This window comes from Rhinoderma darwinii, chromosome 4, assembly GCF_050947455.1.
Source record: "Rhinoderma darwinii isolate aRhiDar2 chromosome 4, aRhiDar2.hap1, whole genome shotgun sequence".
Taxonomy (NCBI): Eukaryota; Metazoa; Chordata; class Amphibia; order Anura; family Rhinodermatidae; genus Rhinoderma; species Rhinoderma darwinii.
In genome coordinates, this window is record NC_134690.1 from 168,074,690 (window position 1) to 168,091,650 (window position 16,961).

At 41.7% G+C, this 16,961-nt stretch overlaps 1 protein-coding gene across 1 annotated transcript in view; it reads left to right on the forward strand.

The window, feature by feature from the left end:
- PDE6D (phosphodiesterase 6D) overlaps positions 1 to 16,961 on the forward strand; it is a 557,644-nt gene that overhangs the window by 470,979 nt on the left and 69,704 nt on the right. Inside the window, exon 3 of the mRNA XM_075861829.1 lies at positions 12,726 to 12,886. Within this exon, the coding sequence (XP_075717944.1) occupies positions 12,840 to 12,886 (47 nt within the window). The 5' untranslated portion in view covers positions 12,726 to 12,839. The remainder of the gene's footprint in view (positions 1 to 12,725; positions 12,887 to 16,961) is intronic.

A 16,961-nucleotide genomic window follows, 5' to 3' on the forward strand; every position in this document is an offset into this window, starting at 1 on the left:
TACAGGGAACGCCACAGGGGGCTCTATCTACAGGGAACGCCACAAGGGGCTCTATCTACAGGAAACACCACAGGGGGCTCTATTTACATGGAACGCCACAGGTGGCTCTATTTACATGGAACGCCACAGGGGGCTCTATCTACAGGGAACGCCACAGGGGGCTCTATCTACAGGGAATGCCACAGGGGGCTCTATCTACAGGGAACGCCACAGGGGGCTCCATCCACAGGGAACGCCACAGGGGGGCCTATCTACAGGGGGCACTATACAGGGAAGGCTACAGGGGGCACTATCTACACGGAACGCTACAGGGGGCCCTGTCTGCAGGGAACGCTACAGGGGGCACTACCTACAGGGAATGCTACTACCTACAGAGGGCTCTATGATGAGAACTATCTATAGAGGGCTCTACAGGGAGCACTATCTACAGAGGGCTCTACTGGGAGCACTATCTACAGAGGGCTCTATGAGGGGCACTATCTACAGGGGGCACTGTGTGTGGTGCATTACTTTACAGTGTTTGACACAATTTTATTCAGGGGCACAGTGTATGTTACTATTATATTCTGGGGCACAGTGTGTAGCGCTATTATATTCGGGAACACAGTGTATGATACTATTATATTTGGGGGCATAGAGTGTGGTACCATAAGAATTTGCTCTTCGTTTATAGGTGCAGAAATGTTAAAAAAGTGAGCTTCCGAAGACATCTGAGCAGCAAATTTACACATTTCCGCAGAAATAGGTCATGGCCAGGAGGCGTCATAGAGTTCTGGACCAGATGGAAAAGTAAAGAGAACGACTAGAATCTGAGAAGTCGTCACCGGTGAGTCACTAAATGTAAATGTTTATTCTCCCTGTGACTGCTCAGTACTGTAGTCATTGTATGATCTGCAGCGAGATGATGTGTGTATCGTTCTTTTTTGTGAAACAGCAACTCCCAGCATATCCTTACCATCGTTCTGGCTATACTGGGAGCTGTAGTTTTATGCCGTACAAACTTATATGACAGGGGTTAAACTAAATTTGCTAATTATCTCTGTACTGATCTGTATTTGTACCGGTGCTGTATATATGTACTGAGCTTGGTTCTGGTGCTGTGTATATATATATATATATATATATATATATATATATATATATATATATGTACCGAGCTTGGTTCTGGAGTTATATTCATCATAACAACCAAGCTCAATACATATATACAGCACCAAAGAGAAGCACAGGACATATATACAACTCTAGCACTAAGCTCCGCATATAAATACAGCACTAGAACCAAGCTCAGTACATATATACAGCAACACAACAAAATTTAGTACATATATACAGCACCAGAACCAAGCTCAGTACATATATACAACACCAGAACTAAGCTCAGAACATATATACAACTCCAGAACTAAGCTCCGCATATAAATACAGCACCAGAACAAAGCTCAGTACATATATACAGCACCACAACAAAGCTTAGTACATATATACAGCACCAGAACAACGCTCAATACATAAATACAGCCCCAGAACCAAGCTCAGTACATATATACAGCACCAGAACAAAGCTTAGTACATGTATATCAGAACAAACAAGCTCAAAACATATACAGGGTGGGCCATTTATATGGATACACCTAAATAAAATGGGAATGGTTGGTGATATTAACTTCCTGTTTGTGGCACATTAGTATATGGGAGGGGGAAACTTTTCAAGCTCAGTGTTGACCATGGCGGCCATTTTGAAGTCGGCCATTTTGTATCCAACTTTAGTTTTTTCAATGGGAAGAGGGTCATGTGACACATCAAGCTTATCGAGAATTTCACAAGAAAAACAATAATGTGCATGGTTTTAACGTTACTTTATTCTTTCATGAGTTATTTACAAGTTTCTGACCACTTATAAAATGTGTTCAAAGTGCTGCCCATTGTGTTGGATTGTCAATGCAACTCTCTTCTCCCACTCTTCACACACTGATAGCAACACCGCAGAAGAAATGCTAGCACAGGCTTCCAGTATCCGTAGTTTCAGTTGCTGCACATCTCGTATCTTCACAGCATAGACAATTGCCTTCAGATGACCCCAAAGATAAAAGTCTAAGGGGGTCAGATCGGGAGGCATTTCTTCTGCGGTGTTGCCATCAGTGTGTGAAGAGTGGGAGAAGAGGGTTGCATTGACAATCCAACACAATGGGCAGCACTTTGAACACATTTTATGAGTGGTCAGAAACTTGTAAATAACTCATGAAAGAATAAAGTAACGTTAAAACCAAGCACACCATTGTTTTTCTTGTGAAATTCTCGATAAGTTTGATGTGTCACATGACCCTCTTCCCATTGAAAAAACTAAAGTTGGATACAAAATGGCCGACTTCAAAATGGCCGCCATGGTCAACACCCAGCTTGGAAAGTTTCCCCCCTCCCATATACTAATGTGCCACAAACAGGAAGTTAATATCGCCAACTATTCCCATTTTATTTAGGTGTATCCATATAAATGGCCCACCCTGTATATTTGTATATATATATATATATATATATATATGTACTGAGCTTTGTTCTGGTGCTGTATATATGTACTGAGTTTGTTCTGGTGCTGTATATATGTACTGAGCTTGGTTCTGGTGTTGTATATATGTACTCAGCTTTGTTCTGGTGTTGTATATATGTACTGAGCTTGGTTCTGGGGCTGTATATATGTACTGAGCTTGGTTCTGGTCCATTATATATGTACTGAGCTTGGTTCTGGGGCTGTATATATGTACTGAGCTTGGTTCTGGTCCATTATATATGTACTGAGCTTTGTTCTGGTGCTGTATATATGTACTGAGCTTGCTCCTGGCACCGTATCTGTGCATTAGCCGGGAGAATTGTTGCGGCTTACTGCGCAAGCCGCACTGTCCTCCACCCTTCTCATGTGCACAGCCTAACTAAATGGGCTGAGCACACTTAGTATATTGAATGTGCGCATATAGGCCTATACGTAATGGGTGAGTTTAATATAATGTGTGGGTAGGTCTGTACGCTTATTTAATTATATACATAGTGTGGCAATCCACACTAAAACATTCTGGACAGGGAATTTCTTTAATTCGAGTCCACTTTAATGTAGGGGGTATTTGGAATATCATAATTGTTTTATTTTATTATAAGAATCAATTTCAATGGCACGATACACTGCAAAACACCGTGAACCCATCCACACCCCGCATGTCTTCATCCGAAAAACAGGGAACCTGTTGTTAAAAATTGTAATCCCACCCCTGCTTACCCCCTCCCCGATAAGTCAAAATTGGCTACAGATGTAAATGGGGAAACAAGGGGTTTTGTTTTGCCTTTCTGCAGATGAACCCCTTCCCGCACCTTGACGAAACTGCACGTCGATGTGTGCAGTAACTTCGTGCACCTCGACATGCAGTTACGTCAGTGCTTTGACTTAAGGTGTTTAGCGCAGATCGGCAGCCCCCACGTGAAATCAAGGGGGCTGGGGATGGTACTCATGGCAACTGGACGCCAGACAATGGCTTCCGGGCTGCCATGTACAGAAAGAAGCCTATGAGGACCAGCCAGAGGGTGGTCGTCGTAGGATTCCTGTCAGTGTGACTGTTACGTCACAATGACAGTTGGAATGCATTACACTACGTAGGTAGTGTAATGTGTTCCAGCAACGACAAGAGCTGCAAGTCTAAATGTCTAAATGTCCCCTAGTGGGACAAGTGAAAAAACTAAAAAAAAGATAATAAAAATGTTTTAAAAAAAAGTGTAAAAATAAAAGTTATAAGTGATATAAACAAGAACTGCTTTTTTTCCTATAATAAGTCTTTTATTATAGGAAAAAAAATGAACACGTAAAAAAACAGTACACATATTTGGTATCACCGCATTCGTAACTACCTTATTTTTCCCGCACGGTGAACACCGCAAATAAAATAAACGAAAAACAATGCCAGAATCACTATTTTTTGGTCAGCATCCCACCCAAAATATACAATAAAAAAGTGATCAAAAAGTCGCATGTATGCCAAAATAGTACCAATACAACTACAACCCGTCCCGCAAAAAAACAAGCCCTTACACCGCTTTTTTGACTGAAAAATCAAAAAGTTATGGCTCTCAGAATATGGTGACAAAAAATTATTTATTTTATAAATAAGTTATTTTATTGCGCAAACACTACAAAACATAAAAAAAACTATATACATATGGTATCGCCGTAATCGTATCGACCCGCAGAATAAAATATAATGGTCATTTATAGCCCAGGGTGAACGCTGTAAAAAATAAATAAAAATCATTGTCAGAATTGATGGTTTTTGGTCATCTTGCTTGACGAAAAATGGAATAAAGTGATCAAAAAAATCGCATGTACCCCAAAATGGTCCCAATAAAAACTACAGATTGTCCCGCAACAAATAAGCCCTCACACAGCTCCCGTGGTGAAAAAATAAAAATGTTCCGGCTCCCAGAATATGGCGATGCAAAATTTGCACTGTTCCAAAAGCGGATAAGATAGGGTGCCATTTATAAGTGCGACACTGGCCACATATCTGCGGATTATTATTTATTTACCCCATTGTTATACCCTCTTATTATGCCCCTGTTATACTCTGCCCAGCCTACATATGATTATAAACTGAAATACCAGCAAAACGCCAAACAGAATTACTACCAAGCAAAATCTGCACTCCCTAAAGCCAAATGCCGTCCCCTCCCTTCTGAGCCTTACAGCGTGCCCAAACAACAGTTTACGTCCACAGATATGGCATCGCCATACCCGGGAGAACCCGGTTAATATTTTATGAGGTATTTGTTTTCAGTGGCGCAAACTGGGCACAAAATATAGTGCACTAAATTGGCACATCAGTGGAAAATTTTAATTTTCACTCTGCACCATCCGCTGCGCATTAAACCCTTTACGCACCATGACTTAAAAACATGCAGTGGTGTGGGGGGTGATATATGGAGCGTCTCACGCGCTGAGCCCGCGCCATACACTGCGGGTGTCAGCTGTGTATTACAGCTGATACCCAGGACTAACGGACAGAAACAGCGAACACGCTGTTACAGGAGCCTGTAAAAATCACAATATACTGCAATACATTAGTATAGCAGTGTATTCTACCAGTGATCTAATGATCGCTGGTTCCAGTCTCCGATGGGGACTAATAAAATGTGTAAAAACAAAAGTAAATAGTTATTATTAGTGGAAAAATTAAATGAATATTTAAAGTCCAAAAAGAAACCCTTTTCCCATTTTTTCTCTAAAGTAATGTAAAAAAATAAAAAAAATACACAAAATTGGTATCGCTGCGTCCATAAAAGTCCAAACTATTACAATATACCATTATTGAACTCGCACATTGAACGCTGTGAAAAATAAAGAATTTTAAACTGCAAAATCGCTGTTTTTTTGGTCACCTTGGCTCCACTAAAAAGTGTAATAAAAAGTGCTAAAAAAGTCATATGTGCCAAAAAATGGTACCATTAAATACTACAGCTCGTCCCGCAAAAAATAAGCCCTCACACCACTCTATTGACGGAAAAATAAAAAAGTTGTGGCTCTCGGAAAGCGGGGAGGAAAAACTAAAACTAAAAAGAAAAACATGGATCAGTTTGGAAAGGGTTAATTACTTTCTAATGAAAAAACATTTATGACCACATGTGGGGTATTGCCGTACTCGGGAGAAATTGCTTTACAAATGTTGGGGTGCTTTTTCCTCCTTTATCCTTTGTGAAATTGAAAAAATTCAAGTTTTTATTGGAAATAATGTTGATATTAATTTTCACAGCCTAATTCTAATAAATTCTGCAAAAGACGTGTGGGGTCTAAATGCTCACTATACCCTTAGACAGATTCCTTAAGTGTAGATAACTAATTTGTACACAAGCAGCAATAGTACGAACTCCAATTCAATGAAGACAATGTAAATATATTTTTTGTATCAATAGCAGTCAAATGACATAGGTAACCACAACTATATAGAAATGGAAGATCATACAGATAACCCCAATATAACCTGGTACTCTGACCATAAATATACTGAAAAACCTATAGAGGAAGAGGTCAAGTACACTCACATAATGTGTAGTAGAAAAAAACTTCTTTATTGACAAATAGAGACACAAACAATTAAAAATGAGATCCTTGGCTTGTTCCTCAAAAAGAGTGTCGGAGGAACATATCCTCCTTATCCTCAGAAATTGCCCGATAGTGATCGCCTGTAAGGTCTGTGGTGGATGGGAAGACGAAAAATGCAATAAAGAATTAACAGAGGTCTCCTTGCGATACACATTACTCTGCAAGAATCCGTCAGCGTCTTTAGTTAGTTTGATGTCTAGAAAATCAATACATTGACTATTCGATTTGTACGTAAATGTAAGATTAACCTGGTTATTATTGCGATCCAACATGAACTTGTCTAACTCAAATGATGTACCCTTCCAGATGACCAGGATGTCATCAATGTACCGTGCCCAAAACAGGATCCGGTCCATTGAATCATCCTGGCCATTTGTCAATAGGTCTCTCTCCCACAGTCCAAGGAACAAATTGGCATATGAGGGTGCACAAGCAGCCCCCATCGCCGTTCCCTGGAGCTGTAGTTAGAAATTCCCATTGAAGGTAAAAAAGTTGTGCGTCAGAGTATATTCTAGTAGCTCAACAAGAAAATCACGCATGGATTTTTCCAGATTGGATGTGCGCTGGCTAGGGGTGGGGGAGTGGCTCACGCACTCTCGGCCGAGTCTCCAATCGTAGCTGGACGTGGGCGGCGCTGTCAGACACCGCTGGCTCACGTCCGCTCAGATGACGCGGTTCCGGAAGTGGGGCAGTAGCCATCTTGCTACCCCCGGCTTGTCGCCAGCAAACCTCTTGCACTGCTTACACTGATATGAATTACATCTAATTACGCCAGTATATAAGGGAGGGTCCCGCTGGGAAGACACCACCCCCCGGATGAAGGCATTCGCCGAAACGCGCGTCAGGTCTGGTGTCTCCCCCATGCGGTGACATGAATCTGGGTACGTACTATCATTTCTGTATTAGACTCTTGTGTCTGCTTGGTCACTAGATTTAGGCTGTACTTTGCATACATCAGTCTTTTTTGTACTGTCTTGCTTTGTAATTTACCTTTACTGGTCATATTTTTCTGATACCAGTAAATGGTGTCTTCCATACCGGAAGCACATTATCCTTACACACTAGCACTTTACAAATATACTGTTCCTTACATGTTATATATATTCAGCTTATCACTGATATCAGCATCTAACCCTGGGTCTTTATTACATATGCTTATGTCCCAATACCATTTCATGTATCCTGTATGGGCTGACGCCTTTTTTACATTGTATGACTCATTTTTAATTGTTTGTGTCTCTATTTGTCAATAAAGAAGTTTTTTTCTACTACACATTATGTGAGTGTACTTGACCTCTTCCTCTATAGGTTTTTCAGATTCCTTAAGTGGTGTAGTTTCCCAAATGGGGTTACTTTTGGGGGGCTTCCACTGTTTTGGTCCCTCGGCGGCTTGGCAAATTCGACATGACACCCAAAAACTATTCCAGCTAAATTTGAGCTCCAAAAGCCAAATAGCGCTCCTTCCATTCTAAGCCCCGCTGTGGGTCCAAATAGCACTTTATTACCACATATGGCGAATATACGTAATCGGGAGAAATTGTTTTGCAAATGTTGGGGTGCTTTTTCTCCTTTATTCCTTGTAAAAATTAAAAATGTCTACGTTTTTACAGAAAAAAAAAGTAGATTTTTACCTTTACAGACTAATTCCAATGAATTCAGAAAAACAACTGTGGGGTCAAAATGCTAACTTTACCCCTAGAAAAATTCCTTGAGGGGTGTAGTTTCCAAAATGGGGTCACTTTTGGGGGGTTTCCACTGTTTTCATCCCTCCAGTGCATTGCAAACGCGACACGGGACTGAAAACTATTCAAGCAAACTCAGAAATCCAAAATCCAAATGGTGCTCCTTCTCTTCTGAGCTTTGCTGTGGGTCCAAACAGCAGTTTATTACCACATATGGGGTATTGCTATAATCGGAAGAAATTGCTTTACATATGTTGGGGTGTTTTTTCTACTTTATTCCTTGTAAAAATGAAACATTTCTAAGTTTTTTCACAAAAAAAAGTAGATTTTCATCTTCACATACTAATTCAAATAAATTTAGCAAAAAAACTGTGGGTTCAAAATGCTAACTATACCCCTAGATAAATTCCTTGAGGGGTGTAGTTTGAAAAATGGGGTCACTTTTGGGGGGTCTTCACTGTTTTGGTACCACAAGACCTATTCAAACCTGACATGGTACCTAAAATATATTCTAAAAAAAGGAGTCCCCAAAATCCACTAGTGCCTTTGCTTCGGAGGCCTGTGTTTCAGTCCATTACCGCACTAGGACCATATGTGGGATATTTCTAAAAACTGCAGAATCTGGGCAATAAATATGGAGTTGGATTTCTCTGGTAAAACCTTCTGTGGTACAGAATTTTTTTTATTACAAATGAATTTTGGCAAAAAAAAAGGAAATTTGTAAATTTCACCTCTACTGTGCTTTAAAGAGGCTCTGTCACCAGATTTTGCAACCCCTATCTCCTATTGCAGCAGATCGGCGCTGCAATGTAGATAAGAGTAACGTTTTTAGTTTTTTTTAAACGAGCATTTTTGGCCAAGTTATGACCATTTTTATATTTATGCAAATGAGGCTTTCTAAAGTACAACTGGGCGTGTTTAAAGTTAAAGTACAACTGGGCGTGTATTGTGTATGTACATCTGGGCGTTTTTACTTCTTTTACTAGCTGGGCGTTGTGAATAGAAGTGTATGATGCTGACGAATCAGCATCATCCACTTCTATTCGTTACCACCCAGCTTCTGGCAGTGCACAGACACACAGCGTGTTCTCGAGAGATCACGCTGTGACGTCACTTCCTGCCCCAGGTCCTGCATCGTGTCGGACGAGCGAGGACACATCAGCACCAGAGGCTACAGTTGATTCTGCAGCAGCATCAGCGTTTGCAGGTAAGTAACTACGTCGACTTACCTGCAAACGTCGATGATGCTGCAGAATCAAATGCCGATGCTGCTGCAGAATCAAATGTAGCCTCTGGTGCCGATGTGTCCTCGCTCGTCCGACACGATGCAGGACCTGGGGCAGGAAGTGACGTCTCAGCGTGATCTCTCGAGAACACGCTGTGTGTCTGCACTGCCAGAAGCTGGGTGTTGACGAAGAGAAGTGGATGATGCTGATTCGTCAGCATCATACACTTCTATTCACAACGCCCAGCTAGTAAACGAAGTAAAAACGCCCCGATGTACACACATAATACACGCCCAGTTGTACTTTAACTTTAAACACGCCCAGTTGTACTTTAGAAAGCCTCATTTGCATAAATATAAAAATGCTCATAACTTGGCCAAAAATGCTCGTTTAAAAAAAACAAAAACGTTACTATTATCTACATTGCAGCGCCGATCTGCTGCAATAGGAGATAGGGGTTGCAAAATCTGGTGACAGAGCCTCTTTAATTCCTGTGAAACGCCTAAAGGGTTAAAACACTTTCTGAATGCTGTTTTGAATACTTTGAGGGGTGCAGTTTTCAAAATGGGGTGATTTATGGGGACTTTCTAATATATAAGGCCATCAAAGCCACCTCAAAACTTAACTGGTCCCTGAAAAAATAGGCTTTTGAAATTTTCTTGAAAATATGAGAGATTGCTGCTTAAAGTTCTAAGCCTTGTAACGTCCTAGAAAAATAATAGGATGTTCATAAAAATGATACAAACATAAAGTAGACATATGGGAAATATAAACTAGTAAGTATTTTGTGTGGTATTAATATCTGTTTTACAAGTAGATACATTTACATTTTGAAAAATGCTAATTTTTGCTAATTTTCTCTAAATCTTGGTGTTTTTTACAAATAAATATTGAATTTATGGATCAGATTTTTTCCCTAACATAAAGTACAATATGTCACAAGAAAACAATCTCAGAATCACTTGGATAGGTAAAAGCATTCCGGAGTTATTACCACATAAAGTGACAGATGTCAGATTTAAAAAATCAGCTGGGTCCAGAAGGCCAAAACAGGCTGTGTCCTGAAGGGGTTAAACAACAAGGTCTGAGAAAGGCTGAAATTTGATGGACAAATGTCTTTGTTCAACCTAAAAAATATCTAGCTAACTATATAGGTGGATCTATATGGCCACATATTCTCTGTTCCGAGCTGTATTCACATGTGTGTTTTGTTGATCGGTCTACATAAAACAGGTTTGGGAAAGGGTTTTCTGCTTTCCTTAGTTCACACTGAGTTTTTTGCAGGAGGAAAATCTGCCTCAAAATTCCATTTGGAATTTTGAGGCAGATTTTCCTCTGCCTACACTCCAATTTTCGCAGCGTTTCTCGCCTCCCGTGAAATACACTTTCTCTGCCTCCCATTGATGTCAATTGGAGGTCAGAAGCGTAAATGCCCGAAGATAGGGCATGTCCATTCTTATTTCCGCGAGCCGGTTTTTCCACTCGTGGGAAAAAAACGCCTCCGCCTCCCATTGAAATCAATGGGAGGCATTTTCGAACGTTCTTTTGCGCGTTTTGCGGCGCGGTTTTCGCGTAAAAAGCTCATTAAAAAAACTCAGTGTGAACTCCCTCTAATGGGATCCAATCCTGTTTGTTAAAAATAAAAAACACAACAAAAATAAACAGCATCTGTAGGATTAGGGGATTCATTTATTTTTCAATCGTGGAGCCCTTCAAGGATCGGGGCAATCTGGGGCCCACACTCTTTTTGGCTTGAATTTTAACCCTGCTCTGGGCATCTGACCCTGGGTCCCAGTGAGTATTTACCTTGCCCCGGTTGTCAGAGTGGGTGAGTTCCTAGCCCTGTGTGTCTGCTTGGTTCTGGGTGGGTGTCTGCAGGTGTTGTACTGTGCCACTAACTTCAGAAGCTGACCAGTTCATATAACCAATAGATATGAAAGATTATGATGAAGATGGCACAAAAAACCTTCAGTTTAGTCATTGGTTTGTGCCCTGCCTCACGGGCTGCCAACGATAACATCTTCTGGAACGTCTCAATGAATAGTCAGAAGATGTTCATTAGTAAACCTATGGCACTGCATGCTCACTTAATGGCATTGTTATCTGCTCGCTGTATGTCATTTGCTTGCTATTTGGCACTTTTATTTGTCCTTTGGCACTAGTGTGGTTACCCATAGCAACCAAATAGATGGCAACTTTATTTTTTCCAGTGCAAGTTAAAACATAACGGCTGTAATGTGGTTTTCCCTCCACTTTTTGTCTGTACTAATGTTCATAAATGAGGCATAGTGGAGCAGACATATCAAAACTGGTGCAGAGCAAAATTAAAGTCATTAACTATGGCAACCAATCAGGTTGCTGCTTTCATTTTCCAAAAGGCCTCTGAAAAATAAGAGGCGGAGTCCCACTTTTCCTCTGCAGCAGTTTTGATATATCTGCTCCAGTATGATGCGGTTCTTTGCACATTGTATTGCAGCACTATCTTATCTGGACACTGTGGATGTGTTATTTTAAAGGAATAGTCTATAATTATATAATTATCTTGTGTCACTGTCAAACTTTCCCCAAATGTCAGCAACTATTCTCAGGTTTTCCTGAGAATACATTACTTTTAAAATAAATAATGCTACATATATGGTTTTCACATTTCTGAAGTGTAGACTAAACATTTTATAACCATTATATTTGAGTATATTCTAGTTTAAAAAAAACATTTTTATGAATTATATTCTGAATTATGGATTACTAGTGTTATATTATAAAATACGTAAATAAAAATAATAGCAATAATAAATTATACTAACATTTACTATCCCGTTGTGTCATTTACAGGCACATAATTCTGTTCTTTTTTTTTTAACGATAGAAGCGCTTATATTTTTGACCACTCTCTCTTCCCGTACACGTCTATCCGTTTCTATGGAACGTCACGTTGCTGGGCAGAGTGACGCGCATATTCTGTACCAGAACGTTACGAGCACAACCTAACATTGTACATTATGCCACGCCCATTAAGGGTGGCTTTAGAAGCAAACCGGTTTCTGATTGGTTTAAAGGGCGTTTCGTTATTAGGTAACCTGACTGGTATTGGACGGTTACTTAGTTTGGTTGAACTCACAAGGCGTTACGGATAACGGGAGGAGGCGCTGTAGTCGATTCGATAAATCCGCTTATCTGAAACCCTGGACTACATGATAATGAATAGCGGCCTCCAAACCGGGATTCTAGCATCCAAAAGACAAATTCTGACACGGTCCATGTAAAGCCGCCATTGTGGGAACTAATAGTAACCACAGACTTGCGTTGTCAGGTACTTCAGTCAAGAAGCTGCTACTGCGAAACTTTGATACACAGGACAGGTCCCAGTTATTACCGGGGGTCAAGGACTTGTCACCGGCCCAGAAAGGTACACAGCCCCACGGCTGCTCTCTTACATTTGCCCTTTAGTGTTGACCTGTGTCTTCACTTGCAACCACCTTGTCTGTCAGTCAATAGTCAGCGACCGCAGCGGTTTCATACCCCTCTAGTGTCATTGCAGGCCATTCACTGATCTGCTGACAGTGTCGGTATGTACCTAGAGTGACAGGTGGTTACTCCCTGTCACTCTACATTATCATAGTGCCCCACTTCCATTATACATTATCCACACATTTATTCTTTATTGGACTTGTTACACCTCAGCAGCATCTATTCTGCAGTACAAGAAGTTTCATCAAAGTCGAAGAATCTTCACAAGTTCTTCTGACCTTCATTCAATTCTTCTGATTCAGAATAGACTCAAGGAAGACACTCAACATGTCTAGCAACGAGCGGGCTACGAAGATCATGGAAGGATTCAAACTGTATCCAAACGTGTGTATTGTGGTCCTAGTATGTAAGCTCCGAAGTTGGAGGTAGGGTTTGGGCAGAACCTTGACTATACCCATAAGGTTACTTAAAGGGGTCGTCCTGTTAAGACAGCCCCTTTGAGGGCTGGGGTTTAGAACAAAAAATTGATGGCTATAGATGAAAGCGCTACTGATAAGGAGTAGATCCGGAATTTGTGATTTAAAGGATATTTAATGCATGGCTACGCGTTTCAATATAGAACCTGCGTCTTCTTCAGGCCTCAAAAAAAAATATATTTTTTTTTGTGGCCTGATGAAGAGACAGATTCTGTGTTGAAACGCGTAGCCATGCATTAAATGTCCTTTAAATCACAAATTCCGGATCTACTCCTTTTTACCAGTAGTCCTTTCATCTATATCCAGCAATATTTTGTTCTAACCTTATCTCTATGTGGTACCATTGGATTTGAGAGCTGCAGCTGACTACGTCAATTCTACATGCCTACGTTAGTGTTGTGCCTGCACTGACAACTTACATAGGTGAGCGCAACTGCTTCTTGATTCTTATTCATTTAACCTATCCGGTTTATCTTGCACGATGCAGCACCGTGCATCTCCTTTTTTTTTTTTTTTCTCTTTTTAGGTATTAGTTTGGGGGCTGGGTCCACCTTAAGGGAATCTATCAGCTGTTTTGAGGCCTCAAAACTGCTGACATAGCGATATGGGGGAGGGGAAGGGTGTTGTAAACATACTTATTGTCTCGTTTATTCAAGTTGCATGATCGAGAAACCAACGTTTTATTTCTCCCACTCCCTACTCTGAGTGACGGCTCAATCAGGAGACCGCTAGAGCCGACGATCTGGGTGGAGCTGGCAAAATGCGGTATAGGAGCACTGTTTTTGGGAAGCCTGGATGACAACAAAAAAAGTCCACCAATACAGCGCTCTCAATGGCTGTCGCCCAGGCTTCCCTTAGTTCTAAGTGTCAAGTCTATCTGGATATGCAGCAGTACTGGCCTGGGTATTGCTTCAAAATAAGGCAAATTTGCCATTCGAGAGTCTGGAAATGTTGGGTAACCACTTTTGCGGGCACTGTGATGGTGGCCGTACAACTTGTTACCCTGCATTACCAGAACCAGGCAGGGCTGAGTGAACATTTACAATCTTGACAGAAAAGGACAACTGAAGGAGTTTACTGGCGTTCTTTATTTTTCTTAAATCTTTATTGAAATTGCATCTAACTGAACTAATTTAATCTCCCAATAGATCAATATTGGTCACGCTCGAATGGGTACTACTACTGTCACTTTGGGGCCACACCAGGTACATTCGCCAATTTATTAGATCACAATGCCCAAACTGCTCTACCAAATGTTAGTAATGAATCTATTACTATATGAATCTTATGTGGTGAAACGGATGTCCGCCTGTGGTCTTAAAAATGATCTGTAAGTAACTATCTATGTATGACTTGTGCTAACCTGCTACATATGTTCTTCTAGCATCTTTGTTTGACTGTTTTATTTTCGTTGCGCTTTGAGGCACACAACAGAATTTCAAGAATCCGCGTCAGAAGTCCATGCGTTACTTGCACACTTTTGCCGCGGATTTCCAGTTTTAGCGCCGCAGATTAGCCTGATCAATGGAACAGAATTTGCGTCAATAAGTGACGTTTCTGCAATGTGTATGCAGACGCGCAGATTTCCCATTGAAATCAATGGGAGGCGGATTTGTGAACGTACGCTTAGATAAAAGCCATGATATGTGACTCCAGCTTAGGTTCTGTTCACACCATGTTTATGGCTACATCTGAAAGCTGCTTTTAGTTAGCAAAAAAAAACTCAGTATCCATACATATCCTGTGACACACCCGTAGGTATGACAAAAAAGGTCCTTTTGTTATATGATTGACAAGTTAAATGGTCACTGCCTTTTAAAATAACTTGTGCTCATTTTTTAGGCATAGTTACCACCATCAAAAGTGTAATCTATTATTATTATTACTACTACCCAACATGTTGTTTTCCATGTGAAAAAAAATCACTCTGAACACACCGCCACTAGGTGTCTCCCTTCGGAGACATTTTAAGTCTACTCTGATCCCGTCGCCATGTTCTTTCCGTCTCTAGTTACAGACAAGCTGGGACGGAATACAGGAAACGGGCGTTTATGTGACACTGACCATTGTGAAGGTGATGATCGCTTTGATGTGCTGTAGTGTACTGTAACTGTGTGGTTCGGCTCTCCTCCCGGTCAATGCCTGCTGACAGAGTAGAGGTTTCGGGTCAGACAGCTTGAGATTGGACAGTGATAATGCGTGCTCCTGAGAAGGCACTAGGCATTATGGGTAGTAAGGGAACGGAAGTCGATTTAGAAAATTTCTGGCAAGCTTCCCTGCCCTTTGACACGACACCCGTTTAAGAGAAAAATGCATGTATCGGCGCAAACAATTCTGGCTCCGGGGATAGGGTAAAATACAACATGGAGCGATAAAAACCAACAGCATTACAACTAGTAGATTATGCGCTAGTTTGGGTAAAATGACAAGTTGCCTTTATCGGCTATGTAAATCTTTTAAGACTTTGATTTATTTAAAAGGAAAATGTATCATGGTGCTTTAAGCAACTTTTTATTTGTTTTTTATGAAAAAATTGTTTTGTCTTTGAGATACAGCTTTTATGTGTCCTCGATACATAGAAAGTATCTTGCGCTCAACGTCAGGTTAGCGGGACTGGCTGCTCACATCTAAGTTATGAACAAACGTTTGTATCTACAGTCATTGGGTGAATATTTTATTTTTGACTGACAGAATCCTGTTCCATTGGTCAGAAATGTATTCGACATTCTTCTCTAGAGATAATAAGTATTACTATGACTGTAGAGGGTAACAGGTATTGTTAGAGAATTGGTTAGGGGATTTATCGCTTAAAATTGACAGGATAGAGACAGTGTAAAATGTATTGATGTTTGTTTGTGCGTGCATGCTGTACGTCTCTGCAGCTCCCACTTCAGCATACTCTAACTTGGGCTTGATTGCGGTTTTAAAACGACACCAAGATCGCGGCTCTAGCCACGATCTAGGCAAAGCAAGGTTCACTTGTAGCAAGCCCATCTGAGATACGTCCTTCGCTACTCAAGTGATTCCCTGCCAGGACATTTGAGATACGCCCCTGGCAGGGAAAAGGTTAAAGGTGTATTCCTAAACAGAGAAAACTTATAATGGAAAGATTTGCACCTCTTCTGTGTTTTATACCCAATCCTGGTTTTGGCTTCTAAATACTGACCAGAATACTGACGTGTGCATAGGGTCCTTTTATCACACCGGCCAATTTTGACCGTAACAACGTGCACCGATCAACGAGACAGCTCGTTGATTGTCGCTCGTTTGCTCCTTTCACAAGGAGCTATGATCAGTAATATATGGGGACGAGCGATCGTTACTACGATTGCTTATCCCCAGGGCCGCCATCAGGGGGGTATTAGGGGTAGTAGTGTAGGGGGCCCGGCCAAACTTAATTGAAAGGGGGGCCCGGCAACTGCCGCAACTTGCCTTTGGTAGAAAAAAACAGGCCCCTGCAATGGGGCCTGTTTTTTTCACCAAAACAATGTCGTGAGCTGTGGGCCCCCCTCTCGTGAAACACCGCCGTGAGCTGCGGGGCCCCCCTCTTATCACTGCCGCGAAACACCGCACGTACGAGTGAGCGCGCGACCGCGCGCGAACGACCGCAAGCGCGCGCGCCCACGCGCGCCGCCGAGAGGGAGGCGGTGCGCCCGCAACACAAGATCTAGGGGGAAGGACAGCCACACTGGACAGCGGCGCAGTCTACTTACCTGCTGGCCCGCCTCCGACTCGTCCTCCTCGTCCGACTCCGCCTCCTCGTCCGACCCCGACTCCTCGTCCGACTCCGCCTCCTCCAGAGCGTGGCTGCGTAAGGAGAGGGGGAGGAGTCTAGTTGTTGCGCGGCGGCAGTTCTACGATCCCCGCCATTTTCTGGAGCCTGGAGGTGAAGGACGACATCTGGACCGAAGACATCGCCTGAAGAGGACTGGAGTGGGAGCAGCTCTTCTGACACGGTGAGTAAAGTGTCTCA